This window comes from Nerophis lumbriciformis, linkage group LG26 (assembly GCF_033978685.3).
Source record: "Nerophis lumbriciformis linkage group LG26, RoL_Nlum_v2.1, whole genome shotgun sequence".
NCBI lineage: Eukaryota > Metazoa > Chordata > Actinopteri > Syngnathiformes > Syngnathidae > Nerophis > Nerophis lumbriciformis.
The window spans coordinates 37,665,001-37,682,500 of NC_084573.2; the positions used below are offsets into that span (position 1 = coordinate 37,665,001).

Sequence of the window (17,500 nt, forward strand, 5' to 3'; positions counted from 1 at the left end):
GTAACGTATTTGCGATTAATTTAAAAATGTACAAATATTTTTTTTTTAAAAGTTTGTATTCACCCAACGTCACATCCGGTGTCGGGTGAAATTCCATAGACATCTTCTAAGGGTACGCAGCATGGAGCGCTACTGGCGTTGACGAGACGCGGGGCCGCCATCTTGGAGTGGTGATCCGCTCCACTCGGTGCAATTCATTTGGCAGGAGCAATGAACTGTCAGCGCATTTAATTCGTCTTACCTCACTGAATACCACTGATTTTCACGCGTTTTTTTTGTCATACGTGTAACTATGATAAAGGAAACATGTTTTATTATTCATAGTTTGCTGAACAGTAATAGAATATTCTTACATACCTGCCAACTACTCCGGTTTTCCCGTAATTAGTACGGTTTTCATCAACCTATTCCGGGTTACGGTTGCAGTGATAAAAAATACGGTTTTTCATTAATTAAATTTTTTTAATTTTTTAAAAAGTTTTATTCACGAAATCGCGTAACAACAATGACAATCGACACTGCTTCCCGTAACTTCCTATCGAGCTATTCCGAATGCCATGCGCGAGGCTATTTATAGCACCGCTGCCAAGCACGAGGCACCTGTTGCCCATTGTTTCCAAACGAGCGAACGATCATGGAATCAGCCGGAGAAAAATCGCAAACGAGTCTTAAACCGAAAAGAAAACCGCAGTCATTCCGTGAAGAATATTCAAAAGCCTATCCGGGAATAATTATCCGTTCCAAAAAGGGTGAAAACTACGCGAATTGCACCTTGTGCAGACAAGATTTTTCGATCGGACACGGAGGAATTAGCGATGTAAAAGACCACGTTGGGACAAAAAAACACAAGTCTAATGCCGTTGCTAAATTTGGATTTTAGCCATAAAAAGGTAATGACACCAATGTTATCTATTGGAATTGTTTAGTACTGTTATACTGTTAAAAGTGTTTGTACTATTTATGCTTTCAAGTCCAAGTTGAAGAAATCTTGTTAAATGTTGACAGCATAACTACCAAAATACAGAAGTATGTTCTTAATATTTTTGCAGTGCTATTTCTGTTGAAAAGTTAAAATGATTACATTAGAGATGTGATGTGCCACTTTTCAAGTGTCTGATGGCTTAAATTAATTTTCATTAATTTTTCATATTTTGAATTCTTTTGAAAGGCTTACAAAAAAACTACATTTGAATTGTAATTCCATGCTATTGACAGGACTATTAATTTTAATGAAGTTAGCTTACCATGTTTACAGTATGATAATTGTGATAGAAATGTGAATTTTAGGCACAGAATATTTTTTACAATTGAACAAGGCAGTAGATTATACAAGCTTGGACAGAAAGTTAATAATGACACCAATTTTTTTTTTTTATGGAATTGTTTAGTACTGTTTTACCATTTGTTTACTGTAAAAAGTGTTTATACTGTTTATACTTTCAATGAACAAATTGAAGTCTTGTGAAAGGTTGACAGGATAACTGGCATTAACTGTCAAAATAATTTCAAACTATTGAAGTTATCTTACAGAATAAACATGTCAATCAACCCATATGATTTTTGCTGTAATATTTTTGTTTTGAAAAGTCACTGTGACTGATAGAAAAGTGATGGTTTTAGCAACATTTTAACCTGTCTGAATGCAATCAATCATTTTGCGTCGGGGGGCGAAGGAACCCCCCACCAGGACTTTGTCCTGGACCTACCGGGGCCTGCGGCCCTTGGACCCTGGCTACTAGGTTTTTCTGATTTCAAAAGTTGGCAGGTATGTACATATATACACAACATATATCTCCCTTTTTTAACTTTTGTTTTTCTTTCCTTGTAAACAAAACAAAATCACACTGTATATGTGTTGTCTGTCTAATTATAAATAATGCAGACGAGGCGTGTTGGCTGAGTTCTTGACGTTTACTTTCACAGCGTGCTCATAACCTCATTCTTAGCTGCCGGCGTGGCGACATGCAACAACACTTTTCGGGGCTACCGCGCATGCTCGTCACTCCCGTTGCATGCTGGGTAGTGTAGTTGCTATATTCCCTAGCTCATAACATCACATCTTCCCCCCTATAAAGAAATAATGTTAACTCAATATTTCTTTTTTTAGCTTTAACTTTTCATTTTTTAGCATTGTAACCACATTTGCAAACAACTTTTCTCTTCATAGAATTTTCTTGTTGACATCTATAGTAGGGCTGCAGCTAACGATTATTTTTCTATCGATTAATCTATAGATTATTTTTTTCGATTAATCGGTTAATCTATAGATTATTTTTTTTCGATTAATCTATAGATTATTTTTCCTTTTACCGATTTTTTTTTTAATTTAAAATGAAGAGGAAAAAATAAATGTAGGCCAGTTTTTTCAAAAGGCATGGCTTTTATTTACAAAAAAAAAAGTATGGCCACTAGTCAGTCAACATTGACAACAACATGACAAAATATTATGTAACAATGTAAACATTTAAAACTTTTAACATTTAACAAAATTAAAAGTAGCTTATTTGCTTTTTAATGTGCATATATAAAAGTAAACATCCAGTGCAAATCTTAATATTCTGGAATAGTATAAGCATTTCAAAAGTAAAAGTATTGCTTATTTTGCTTTAAAATGTGCAAAAATAAAGATAAACATCCAATACAAAAAAGTGCAAAACGGAAATATTCTGTAACAAGTGTAAACATTTCAACAAAAGTAAAAGTATTGCTTATTTGCTAAAATGTGCAAAAATAAAGCTAAACATCCAATACAAAAAAGTGTACAGTGTAAACATTTCAACAAAAGTAAAAGTATTGCTTATTTTGCTTAATAACACAACAATGATAGTATGATTAAAGTGAAAGTTAATTGTTCGTTTGTACATAGTATATGTAACTGTTAATGTTGTAAAAGGTATTTGCACAACTAATTAACGTTAGCGTTTGTGACACATCTTGTGCCGTGGGGTTCTTTCAGGACCGACAGACTGAACGCCAGACGGCTTTGCCAGGTTTACAATCTTTTAATTTTACACAAAGTCTTTTCTCTTCCAACTGCGCGGATCGCGCACCTGGGCACGTTTGCGGCGTCGCTCCCGGCGCGCCCCGCCTCGCCGCTCGCTCGCCGCCGCCGCCTCTCCACAGCGTTAAAGAGGAGCGCGTCTTTGTAAACACTGAACAGGCACGCCAAACGCGCCTCTCAGAGCGAAACGGTGCTTTAGTTTATGAATTTACAACGCAGATACAAATGACACATTCATGTTTTTGTGTAATAATGACAACGTATACGCACGCGGACGATTGACTTGTTGATGGTGATGGCAAGAACGCTGTCGGGGGTTTTCTTTTCAAATGTTCGTTCATAGCCGTTGTGCTGCTATGATAGGCCATTTCCGCTCGACACAGTGTGCATACAACAACATTATTAGGCCGTTTATTGAAATACTCCCACACTTTTGACGACTTTTGGCGTGCTTTTTTCCCCTCGCTCGCATCGTCTGCTTTGCGCTCCGCCATGACAGTAAAGTAGTGTGACGTAAATATGCGACGCACCGACGCACAAAAACGGCGTCGACGTATTTACGTCACCGATGACGTCGACTACGTCGACGCGTCGTTTCAGCCTTAATCTATAGTTATATTTTGATAAAGACAAGGAAAAACACATACTCATAAACGGCGTGTACAACAACAACAACAACAAACATGGCTGTAGACATGAAGTTAAATCATGAAATACAACCTTACCCCAGCAAAACCAAATACATGATTTATGCGAGAGAGTCTTTCCTTGACCCAGACACACACAAAGTAGTTGTAGACCTCCATGCTTTTACACGTTTTCATCTGTTTTGCCGTTTAAAAATGGGAGGGTTAGGGTTAGGATTTACGTGTGTGCACGGGAGGAAATACTTGTTAGAATTGGGCCTGTCGTTGGCATAAAATTGGCAATAAAATCTAAAAAGAGCGTCTGACTTTGTGCGTCTTCTTCTGGACAATACATTATATTATTTGAATTGGTTTTCACGTGCAAAAACCCTCATTTTTAAGGTGTGGCAGCTAATATTTTGGTGTGGCGCCCTGCCACGATCAAACACATTAAGGGGAAACCCTGTGTAACTTTAATTAGTGTTCACATGCAAGAGCCTCATGTTTAAGGTGTGGCTTTTATTTTGCCATGGCACCACCATTAATTTCATGTTGGGGAAAACCCTGGAAATTGAACAACTTTTCTATATTCATGTTGGTAGATCTTATTAAGTGTACAACAATACTGCAAATACAGTATTCTTACTGTTTTTCAGGAGGACCAGTTCTGGCAACTGCTAGCCGACATTCAGACAAAGCAAACGGCATCATCCTCTGGCAGCAGCACACACATGCAAAAGGGTCAGTCAATGTTTTAATTTTTTAATATGTAAGGTACTAGAGCTGTCAGAATCTGAATCTATTTTATTTTTCAAATTGACTGTGTGTCGCTTTTAAAAGTGCTCCCCCTCTGGCCAACATATGAAATAACAAGTGTGTGTAAAAAATTTGAAGTGCTCCCCCTCTGGCCAACATATGAAATAACAAGTGTGTGTAAAAATTTGAAGTGCTCCCCCTCTGGCCAACATATGTAATAACAAGTGTGTGTAAGAAATTGAAATGCGCCCCCTTTGGCCAAAATTAATTTACAAAAATAAAAAATATGTATTTAGAGACATACTGTTATAACTTGAAGGAAATAATGAAGATTAAAAACCAATTACAAAAAAATAATTTTACAAAAAGCAGTCTTTTTCTCACAATGTGTCGTCTTTTCCTCACAATGTGAAGTGAAGTGAATTATATTTATATAGCGCTTTTCTCTAGTGACTCAAAGTGCTTTACATAGTGAAAGACAATATCTAAGTTACATTTAAACCAGTGTGAATGGCGGAAGCGGGGATCAAACCTGGAACCCTCAAGTTGCTGGCACGGCCACTCTACCAACCGAGCTATACCGCCCCAATGTGTCGACTTTTTTCTTATAAAATTGGGAAGTATTTGTCATATTCTTTCCGTTTCTGTAATATTGCAATATTTTCTTGTAAAATTATTACTTTTTTATGTACAAATATACATTTTTAATGCAAAACGGCAACTTTTTTCATATAAAATTCTGACTTATCACAATATTGCCAATTTTGTTGTTGTTCTTGTAAAATAGTGACATTTTTTCAGTAAAATTATGACTTTTGTCAATTTTGCCAAGTAAAATTCCGATTATTATAATATTGCCAAAATTGTAAAGTTTGTCGAGTAAAATTATGACTCTTTTCATAAAATTGCCAAAAATGTAAGCTTTTTCTTGTAAAATTGCGACTGGTATTGAGTAAAATTCCAACGTTTATCATAATATTGCACAAATGTCAGTTTTTCTTGTAAAATGTTGACTTGCGTTGAGTAAAATGACGACTTTTATTATAATACTGCCAAGTTTTTTCTTGTGAAATTGTGACCTTTTTCCTGTGAAATTCCAACTAATTTTTCACAACAAGCGTTTTTATATTTACATAGTACGTATATATTATTAATGTTGTAAATACACATCTTTATATATCTAGAAAGGCTGGTCCTAAAGAGGGAGGCATTATTCTCAGGTCTCAAGAAGGTAACAAACACAAGAATCTGTGTGTGTGTGTGTGTGTGTGTGTGTGTGTTGTACTTCTACCCTTCTTGAGACATGAAGAAGGAAAAGTATCTTCCAAATGAGGAGGTGTGAACAAGTGATGACATAAATCATGGTCCCAATAACATTGCATCTAATAGAGAATGTCTCATTTGCACCCCTGCTGGTGACATCTATCAAAATGAGGGTGGTCCCAAAAAGGAGGGAGTTTTCAAATTGACTGTGTGTCGCTTTTAAAAGTGCTCCCCCTCTGGCCAACGTATGAAATAACAAGTGTGTGTAAAAATTTGAAGTGCTCCCCCTCTGGCCAATATATGTAATAACAAGTGTGTAAGAAATTGAAATGCGCCCCCTTTGGACAAAATGAATTAAAAATAATAAAAACAAATGTGTATATAGAGACATACTGTAATAACTTGAAGGAAATAATGAAGATTAAAAACCAATTACAAAAAAATAATAATAATTTTACAAAAAGCAGTTTTTTCCTCACAATGTGTCGACTTTTTTCTTTCAAAATTGGGAACAATTTCTCATATTCTTTCTGTTTCTGTAATATTGCAATATATTCTTGTAAAATGATTACTTTTTTATGTACAAATATAAATTTTTAATGCGAAACGGCAACTTTTTTCATATAAAATTCTGACTTAAAACAATATTGCCAATTTTGTTGTTCTTGTAAAATAGTGATATTTTTTGAGTACAATTATGACTTTTGTCATAATTTTGCCAAGTACAATTCAGATTATTATAATATAGCCAACATTTTTTAGTTTTCCTATAAATTTGTGACTTTTGTCGAGTAAAATTACGACTCTTTTTATAAAATTGCCAAAAATGTAAGCTTTTTCTTGTAAAATTGCGACCGGATCAAGTAAAATTCCAACTTTTATCATAATATTGCACAAATGTTCAGTTTTTCTTGTAAAATTGACTTGCGTTGAGTAAAATTGCAACTTTTATTATTATACTGCCAAAAATCTAAGTTTTTTCTTGTGAAATTGTGACCTTTTTCCTGTGAAATTCCAACTCATTTTTCACAACAAGCGTTTTTATATTTGCATAGTATGTATATATTATTAATGTTGTAAATACACATCTTTATATATCTAGAAAGGCTGGTCCTAAAGAGGTAGGCATTATTCTCAGGTCTCAAGAAGGTAACAAACACAAGAATGTGTGTGTGTGTGTGTGTGTTGTACTTCTGCCCTTCTTGAGACATGAAGAAGGAAAAGTATCTTCCATATGAGGAGGTGTGAACAAGTGATGACATAAATCATGGTCCCAATAACATTGCATCTAATAGAGAATATCTCATTTGCACCCCTGCTGGTGACATCTATCAAAATGAGGGTGGTCCCAAAAAGGAGGGATTTTTCAAATTGACTGTGTGTCGCTTTTAAAAGTGCTCCCCCTCTGGCCAACGTATGAAATAACAAGTGTGTGTAAAAATTTGAAGTGCTTCCCCTCTGGCCAACATATGTAATAACAAGTGTGTGTAAGAAATTGAAATGCGCCCTCTTTGGCCAAAATGAATTTAAAAAAAATAAAAACAAATATGTATATAGAGACATACTGTAATAACTTGAAGGAAATAATGAAGATTAAAAACCAATTACAAAAAAATAATAATAATTTTACAAAAAGCAGTCTTTTCCTCACAATGTGTCGACTTTTTTCTTTCAAAATTGGGAACAATTTGTCATATTCTTTCCGTTTCTGTAATATTGCAATATTTTCTTGTAAAATAATTACTTTTTTATGTACAAATATACATTTTTAATGCAAAACGGCAACTTTTTTCATATAAAATTCTGACTTATCACAATATTGCCAATTTTGTTGTTGTTGTTCTTGTAAAATAGTGATTTTTTTTAGTACAATTATGACTTTTGTCATAATTTTGCCAAGTACAATTCAGATTATTATAATATAGCCAACATTTTTTAGTTTTCCTATAAATTTGTGACTTTTGTCGAGTAAAATTATGACTCTTTTCATAAAATTGCCAAAAATGTAAGCTTTTTCTTGTAAAATTGCGACCGGTATTAAGTAAAATTACAACTTTTATCATAATACTGCACGAATGTTCAGTTTTTCTTGTAAAATTTTGACTTGCGTTGAGTAAAATTGCGACTTTTATTATACTTCCAAAAATCTAAGTTTTTTCTTGTGAAATTGTGACCTTTTTCTTGTGAAATTCCAACTCATTTTTTCACAACAAGAGTTTTTATATTTACATAGTATGTATATATTATTAATGTTGTAAATACACTTCTTTATATATCTAGAAAGGCTGGTCCTAAAGAGGTAGGCATTATTCTCAGGTCTCAAGAAGGTAACAAACACAATAATGTGTGTGTGCGTGTGCGTGTGCGTGTGCGTGTGTGTGTGTGTAGCCTCTGAGTGTAGGACAGCAGTGAGCGCAGGCCTGTGGCAGAGCGGTTACTTTGCTCGCTGGATGTTCGGGGAGGAGGAGGAAGGAGTTTCCGCCAGGGAACTTCTTCTGGCTCTTGGCTGGCAGTTGGCCTCTGGAACCCTGGAGAAACTGTTGACTCAGCGAGTACAACAACTGGACAAAACCCTAATCACACCCACTGTTGTAAGTCAGACCAGTGCTTTGCTTTTAAGGCTCACTCCACACCTCATTTACAGTGAGGATCCATACATGCATCCGTCTTTGTAGGTAAGCCTAGACTTTCCGATCTCCTGGCACCTCTTCCAGTTCAATCTGATACTGATACTACCCTTGGTATTAATACTATGGATACACCCCTGCTACAAACTGTAAACAAAAGTGGAAACAATTATTTATATACAGATATAAAAGAAATATCCTAGATGGTTTTGGAATAAATCAATTTTCATATAACTCAGGTGCAGTGTTTTTGAGGCAGGGTCTAGATCAGACCTGGGCAAAATGCAGCCTGTTACGATTTGCAATCCGGCCCACCGGACGTTCTACATCAGGGGTGCTCATTACGTCGATCGGGAGCAACCGGTCGATCTCGGAGGGTGTGTCAGTCGATCACCAGCCAGGCATTAAAAAAATAGTCCTAAAAATGAGCGATCATAAATCTTCACTATGACGTCACTTTCGTCACTTGATTGACATTCACGGCACCCGAGAAAGCCAATATCTAAGTTACATTTAAACCAGCGTGGGTGGCACTGGGAGCAGGTGGGTAGAGTGTCTTGCCCAAGGACAAGGCGGAAGCGGGGATCGAACCTGGAACCCTCAAGTTGCTGGCACGGCCACTCTACCGACCGAGCTATACCGCCCCACAGTACTTCGTCTTGTCCACGAGTGAGGGAAGAGTGGATGGTGAGATGGACGGTGTGGCGTCTTCAGTAATGCGGACGCTGTATCGATCCGTTGTGGTGAAGAAGGAGCTGAGCCGGAAGGCAAAGCTCTCAATTTACCGGTCGATCTACGTTCCCATCCTGAGCTTTGGGTCGTGACCGAAAGGACAAGATCGCGGGTACAAAATGAGTTTCCTCCGTCTGGTGAAGAATATCTCCCGAAGCTCTGTCGTACGAGAGATGAGTTGGTGAGCCCCGGATGCCTCCCCGGGAAGGTGTTTAGGACACGTCTGTCCGGTGGGAGGCCACAGGGAAGACCCAGGACACATTTGGGAGACTCTGTCTTCCAGGAGGAGCTAGGGCAGGGGTCGGCAACCTTTACCAGTCAAAGAGCCATTTTGACCAGTTTCGCAAATTATAGAAAACTTTGGGAGCCGCAAAATTTTTTTGAAATTTTAAATGAAATAACACTGCATACAATGTTTTCTTTTTGCTTTGTACTATGTATAAACCAGGGTTCTCTCTCTCTTACTAATAATGCGCCACATTGTGAACCCACACCAAACAAGAATGACAAACACATTTCGGGGGAACATCTGCACAGTAACACAACATAAACACAACAGGACAAATACCCAGAATCCCATGCAGCCCTAACTCTTCCGGGTTACATTATACACTCCCGCTACCAAACCCCGCCCACCTCAACCGACGCACAGAGGGGGAGGGGGGGGGGGGTTGATGTGTGAGGGAGCAGGGTTGGGGTGGGGGCGGGGTTTGGTGGTAGCAGGGGTGTATAATGTAGCCCGGAAGAGTCAGGGCTGCATGGGATTCTGGGTGTTTGTTCTGTTGTGTTTATGTTGTGTTAAGGTGCAGATGTTCTCCCGAAATGTGTTTGTCATTCTTGTTTGGTTTTGGTTCAAAGTGTGGCGCATTATTAGTAAGAGTGTTAAAGTTGTTTTATAAGGTCACCGTCAGTGTAACCTGTGTGGCTGTTGACCAAGTATGCCTTGCGGTCACGTACGTGTGCAAGCAGAAAATGCATAATGTATAACAAGTGTTGGGCTGGCACTGTTAATACAGATTGTGGAGAGCGCCAAATGTTGTACCATCATGGCACACCCTTATTATAGCTGTAAGGGTGAAAATCGGTGAATATTAAACACGGGAGTTTTCTGCGAGAGGCACTGAAATCTGTAAGTCTCACGGGAATATTGGGGGGGTTCAGCAAGTAAGCTGCTGACCCGCATCAGAGTGATCAAAGAGCTGCATGCGGCTCCGGAGCCGCGGGTTGCCGACCCCTGAGCTAGGTGAAGTGGCTGGGGAGAGGGAAGTCTGGGCTTCTCTGCTTAGGCTGCTGCCCCCCGTGACCCGATCTCGGATAAGCGGAAGAAGATGGGTGGATGTAACCAATAATTTGGCCAGAGTTTATTTAAGATGTCCATGTCTCTGTTCTTTATAGATGGAACTTGAGCTTTCTCCGCAGCCTGAAGTGCAGAGTACTGACCTGAGGAGGCTCCATTGGCTGCTTGGCTCCCTGAGACATCAGGGCCAGATGCTGCTGTCCATGCGGGAAGAGCAGGCCGTGTTGCTCCATGCTGTGAGTACAAGTTCCCCCTCCTCTGTCCAGCATGGGGTGGTAGATACTTTCATGAAATCTCAAGCACTATCTCAGTCAGTAATTGAAGGACCGCTAAGGGTCCGACTCTCTTTGTCGCCAAGTCCAGCTTCTCCGAGCAAACGATGTGTGTCTGTAGAGAAATATTACCCAAAGTATATTTTCAGTTTCAAATTCAAGCAAGTTGATGTTTTATTTATTTTTAATCTGACAGAGATCTTGTTGACATTATAACATCCAATTATGCTCGAGGCTGCTACAATAAAAATATCCTTCAAGCCAACATAATATTATAGCCTTAGATGGAAATAGTGGTGCAAAGAGAGGATTTGGACTCATTCTCTGTTATATTTATCATTTCTACACGCTTTTTGTTGTCATTTTATGTCGTTACTAGGGTTGTACGGTATACCGGTACTAGTATAGTATCGTGGCACTAATGACTCAAAAACTATACTGTACTCTGTTTGAAAAGTACCGCTTCCCCATATTTTTTTTTTTCTTTAACGGACATGACGGCGCATCGTCATGTCATTAACTAGTTAATGTTTGCAATTAACATACCTGCCAACTACTCCGGTTTTCCCGTAATTAGTACGGTTTTCATCAACCTATTCCGGGTTACGGTTGCAGTGATAAAAAATAAGTTTTTTCATTAATTAAATTTTTTTTTTTTTTTTAAGTTTTATTCACGAAATCGCGTAACAACAATGACAATCGACACTGCTTCCCGTAACTTCCTATCGAGCCATTCCGAATGCCATGCGCGAGGCTATTTATAGCACCGCTGCCAAGCACGAGGCACCAGTTGCCATTGTTTCCAAACGAGCGAACGATCATGGAATCAGCCGGAGAAAAATCGCAAACGAGTCTTAAACCGAAAAGAAAACTGCAGTCATTCCGTGAAGAATATTCAAAAGCCTATCCGGGAATAATTATCCGTTCCAAAAAGGGTGAAAACTACGCGAATTGCACCTTGTGCAGACAAGATTTTTCGAATGGACACGGAGGAATTAGCGATGTAAAAGACCACGTTGGGACAAAAGAACACAAGTCTAATGCCGTTGCTAGCGATACAAGTGGAAAACTTTCAACGTTTTTCGTCGCCCAAACAGATTCTTTGGATGTGATAAATGCCGAAGTTTTATTTACGGAGGCAATAATTGAGCAAACAAAAAGGTAATGACACCAATGTTATCTATTGGAATTGTTTAGTACTGTTATACTGTTAAAAGTGTTTATACTATTTATGCTTTCAAGTCCAAGTTGAAGAAATCTTGTTAAATGTTGACAGCATAACTACCAAAATACAGAAGTATGTCCTTAATATTTTTGCAGTGCTATTTCTGTTGAAAAGTTCAAATGATTACATTAGAGATGTGATGTGCCACTTTTCAAGTGTCCGATGGCTTCAATTAATTTTCATTAATTTTTCATATTTTGAATTCTTTTGAAAGGCTTACAAAAAAACTACATTTGAATTGTAATTCCATGCTATTGACAGGACTATTAATTTTAATGAAGTTAGCTTACCATGTTTACAGTATGATAATTGTGATAGAAATGTGAATTTTAGGCACAGAATATTTTTTACAATTGAACAAGGCAGTAGATTATACAAGCTTGGACAGAAAGTTAATAATGACACCAATTTTTTTTTTAAATCGAATTGTTTAGTACTGTTTTACCATTTGTTTACTGTAAAAAGTGTTTATACTTTCAATTAACAAATTGAAGTCTTGTGAAAGGTTGACAGGATAACTGGCATCAACTGTCAAAATAATTTCAAACTATTGAAGTTAGCTTACAGAATAAACATGTCAATCAACCCATATGATTTTTGCTGTAATATTTTTGTTTTGAAAAGTCACTGTGACTGATAGAAAAGTGATGCTTTTAGCAACATTTTAACCTGTCTGAATGCTAATAATCATTTCGCGTCGTGTCCGTGTGTGGAAAATTGTCATGCGCTTATTTTTTTATTTGATTTTGTGCGTGGCATATAATTGCTATGCGCGAAGGACGTTTAAACAGTGCGCAATTGCACAGGCGAGCACCTTAGAGAGAACGTTGGTCACACGGCTGCGCTAGCATCACAGCTAACGTTAGCCATGCTGCTACCTCCCTGCTCGGGGAGGACGTATACGTATGTGACGTATGACGTGACAGTATGTGACGTATGACGTGACAGTATATGACGTGTGTAAGAAGGTGCGCTTGCTGTCTGTGAGAGGGAGACACAGAAAAGAGTGAGAAGAGCCTGTCATGTAATGCCAGCAGCTAAAACCAACTGCGTGAGAATCCACAGACTTTTAGATGTGTTGAAGGTGTGCTGGAAAATGCGGAACGGAAATTAGGGAGCAGCAGAAAAGTGGAATGTATTATTTAAATAGGTGCGTTGGAAAACACGGAGCAGAGTTTTTTTTTTTAACTGGATCTGGATCGGCATTTTCCCATGCCTTGCCGATACGCATTTTATTGCAAATATCGGCGGCCGATCCGATCCAAATATCTGATCGGGACATCCCTAGTCATGTTAGAACGTGGGCCTACTTCAAATCCAAAACGGAAAATTAGAGGATTTCAGGAATTGTTTGTATCAGGGGATGTTGTTCTTAGTTTGTGAAGCCCTTTGAGACACTTTTAAATAAGGGCGATACGAACAAACTTTGGTTGATTGAATTGATTTCTGATGCATTGTTTTTGTTTGGGATTTCTCAGGTGTTTTCCGGCAGTCCACTTCCTGCGTTTTCTTCTTCCTCGGGTGAACGCTGCACGGTGCTGAGTGAGGTGTGTGCATACATTTCTATTTCTGACACTTATCAGAGGGAATAGTTAGTAACTGCAGCACTGACTGAATGATTTATTTTCTTCATTGGACTTTTCCAGCACTTTTTCAGTGGTGCAAATGTTAAAATCTGCAAAGTATGTGAAAATACCTTTTAAACATCACAAATTCAGTCGGCATATCTTCGGCATTTTCCGTAAATTCTACGTCAGTGTAGTAACGCTTTTACACTACCATATTATCAGGTCAGTCGTACTGGAAATACACAAACATGTGAAAGAGATGTGCTGTTTCTCATTCACAATCCTTAAATAAGACAAGAACACATACAGTATGCTTGGCTTTTCTATGCAGTCGTAATCGCAAATAAATAGCTAACAGTGGAGTCAACAGATTGTGAGTCCTTTATTGTGCCCAGTAAACCCAACACTCCATTTACATGTCATGTGATCTGAAAATGAACCAAACATGAGTGATATTGTTATTACAAACCCTAACGCAGATGGATTATTTTAGCAGCTCACTGATTCTTCATCTAAACGGAATCATGCGGTCGGCATCCCAGGGAGAGTGGAAATATTAGTGTTTGTTTTATTATGGTTAGCTTGTACAAACCCTGTTTCCATATGAGTTGGGAAATCTTGTTAGATGTAAATATAAACGGAATGCAATGATTTGCAAATCCTTTTCAACCCATATTCAATTGAATGCACTACAAAGACAAGATATTTGATGTTCAAACTCATAAACTTTATTTTTTTTTTGCAAATAATAATTAACTTAGAATTTCATGGATGCAACACGTGCCAAAGTAGTTGGGAAAGGGCATGTTCACCACTGTGTTACATGGCCTTTCCTTTTAACAACACTCAGTAAAGGTTTGGGAACTGAGGAGACACATTTTTGAAGCTTCTCAGGTGGAATTCTTTCCCATTCTTGCTTGATGTACAGCTTAAGTTGTTCAACAGTCCGGGGGTCTCCGTTGTGCTATTTTAGGCTTCATAATGCGCCACACATTTTCAATGGGAGACAGGTCTGGACTACAGGCAGGCCAGTCTAGTACCCGCACTCTTTTACTATGAAGCCACGTTGATGTAACACGTGGCTTGGCATTGTCTTGCTGAAATAAGCAGGGGCGTCCATGGTAACGTTGCTTGGATGGCAACATATGTTGCTCCAAAACCTGTATGTACCTTTCAGCATTAATGGTGCCTTCACAGATGTGTAAGTTACCCATGTCTTGGGCACTAAAACACCCCCATACCATCACACATGCTGCCTTTTCAACTTTGCGCCTATAACAATCCGGATGGTTCTTTTCCTCTTTGGTCCGGAGGACATGACGTCCACAGTTTCCAAAAACAATTTGAAATGTGGACTCGTCAGACCACAGAACACTTTTCCACTTTGGATCAGTCCATCTGAGATGAGCTCAGGCCCAGCGAAGCCGACGGCGTTTCTGGGTGTTGTTGATGAACGGATTTCGCCTTGCATAGGAGAGTTTTAACTTGCACTTACAGATGTAGCGACCAACTGTAGTTACTGACAGTGGGTTTCCGAAGTGTTCCTGAGCCCATGTGGTGATATCCTTTACACACTGATGTCGCTTGTTGATGCAGTACAGCCTGAGAGATGGAAGGTCACGGGCTTAGCTGCTTACGTGCAGTGATTTCTCCAGATTCTCTGAACCCTTTGATGATATTACGGAGCGTAGATGGTGAAATCCCTAAATTCCTTGCAATAGCTGGTTGCGAAAGGTTTTTCTTAAACTGTTCAACAATTTGCTCACGCATTTGTTGACAAAGTGGTGACCCTCGCCCCATCCTTGTTTGTGAATGACTGAGCATTTCATGGAATCTACTTTTATACCCAATCATGGCACCCACCTGTTCCCAATTTGCCTGTTCACCTGTGGGATGTTCCAAATAAGTGTTTGATGAGCATTCCTCAACTTTATCAGTATTTATTGCCACCTTTCCCAACTTCTTTGTCACGTGTTGCTGGCATCAAATTCTAAAGTTAATGATTATTTGCAAAAAAAAAAAAAGTTTATGAGTTTGAACATCAAATATGTTGTCTTTGTAGCATATTCAACTGAATATGGGTTGAAAATGATTTGCAAATCATTGTCTTCCATTTATATTTACATCTAACACAATTTGCCAACTCATATGGAAACGGGGTTTGTATGATTAGCACTTAGCAACGCTACTGATGCTATAGTGTCACAATAAAGCTGCATCCGTTTCGCACTCGGCTTATAAAACTTATTGCTCTTCCTCCTTGTGTTCGGGCTCAAAAATATAAGGTATAAAGTAATTGTTGTAATTCATTTATAGATGATAATATCCTCAATATAGAGGCAACTTGTTTTTCCACTCTGCTGCTACTTTAAGGTATAGGCCAGTAGGAATGAACAAGCATTAGGGTTGCAAAGGGGTAGAAAGTTTCCGGTAAATTTACCACGGGAAGTTAAGCTCGGGAAGTTTGGAAATATTGACCATTTTTTGGTTATTCAAAGTTGGACACCGTCCATGGGAGCTAATTGGAATGAATGAGGAATTACAATAATGATATATTATTGGGCACTTGTCTCTATGCTGCTGCATATTTGGGGCATTTTTGACCTAGCTCTTTGCACTGTATTTGCAAATGTACACCACCTTTCTGCCTACATTCGTTGGGGGAAATGTCTCCACACATCATATGTAGCATTATTCTCTTTGTATTTATCTATTCTTGTAAAACACTAATGCAATTCCACACACAGATATAAATAGTCAGCTAAACAATTGGAGTAGCCTTTAAAAATATTTGACTGATGGACAAATGAATAGAAATAGGCGAGATCAGGGGTGCTCACACTTTTTCTGCAGGCGAGCTACTTTTCAAATGATCAAGTCGTGGGGATCTACCTCATTCATATATATCATTTATATTTACTTATTTATGAAATATATGTTTTTGTTAACAAGTTAAAGGTGTTTAAAGATAATACAAGCATGTTTAACACATATAGTTAATATTGTTAACAAGTTGAAGGTGTTTAAAGATAATACAAGCATGTTTAACACATAGTTAATATTGTTAACAAGTTAAAGGTGTTTAAAGATAATACAAGCATGTTTAACACATATAGTTAATATTGTTAACAAGTTAAAGGTGTTTAAAGATAATACAAGCATGTTTAACACATATAGTTAATATTGTTAACAAGTTAAAGGTGTTTAAAGATAATACAAGCATGTTTAACACATATAGTTAATATTGTTAACAACTTAAAGGTGTAAAGATAATACAAGCATGTTTAACACATATAGTTAATATTGTTAACAAGTTAAAGGTGTTTAAAGATAATACAAGCATGTTTAACACATATAGTTAATATTGTTAACAAGTTAAAGGTGTTTAAAGATAATACAAGCATGTTTAACACATATAGTTAATATTAACAAGTTAAAGGTGTTTAAAGATAATACAAGCATGTTTAACACATATAGTTAATATTGTTAACAAGTTAAAGGTGTTTAAAGATAATACAAGCATGTTTAACACATAGTTAATATTGTTAACAACTTAAAGGTGTTTAAAGATAATGCAAGCATGTTTAACATATAGTTAATATTGTTAACAAGTTAAAGGTGTTTAAAGACAATACAAGCATGTTTAACACATATAGTTAATATTGTTAACAAGTTAAAGGTGTTTAAAGATAATACAAGCATGTTTAACACATATAGTTAATATTGTTAACAAGTTAAGGTGTTTAAAGATAATACAAGCATGTTTAACACATATAGTTAATATTGTTAACAAGTTAAGGTGTTTAAAGATAATACAAGCATGTTTAACACATATAGATTCCTTTCTTTCATGAAGAGAAGAATATAAGTTGGTGTATTACCTGATTGGGATGACTTGCATTGATTGGAATCAGACAGTGGTGATGATAACGTCCGCATTTTCGAATGGAGGAGAAAAAAAAGTCCTCCTTTCTGTCCAATACCACATGAAAGTGGTTGGGCGTTTCTTCCCAATTGAATGCTATCACCTGCAGACCGGAAGTGTCTTGTCATTCTGATGAGAGCGACCAGTCTGTGAACAATTGAAACGTCCTGTGTGCTTTTTTCCTCCTGTATAACAGGTTAGTTTTGGT

The 17,500-nt window shown here is 37.6% G+C and overlaps 1 protein-coding gene across 3 annotated transcripts in view; it reads left to right on the forward strand.

The window, feature by feature from the left end:
- tedc1 (tubulin epsilon and delta complex 1) overlaps positions 1 to 17,500 on the forward strand; it is a 29,095-nt gene that overhangs the window by 2,246 nt on the left and 9,349 nt on the right. For 2 of the 3 annotated variants that reach the window (XM_061986718.1, XM_061986716.2), the window contains exons 2-5: positions 4,284 to 4,368; positions 8,035 to 8,237; positions 10,401 to 10,538; positions 13,278 to 13,346. In XM_061986718.1, coding sequence (XP_061842702.1) covers positions 4,284 to 4,368; positions 8,035 to 8,237; positions 10,401 to 10,538; positions 13,278 to 13,346 — 495 coding nt within the window. The remainder of the gene's footprint in view (positions 1 to 4,283; positions 4,369 to 8,034; positions 8,238 to 10,400; positions 10,539 to 13,277; positions 13,347 to 17,500) is intronic. The other variant, XM_061986717.1, reaches the window with a different exon arrangement.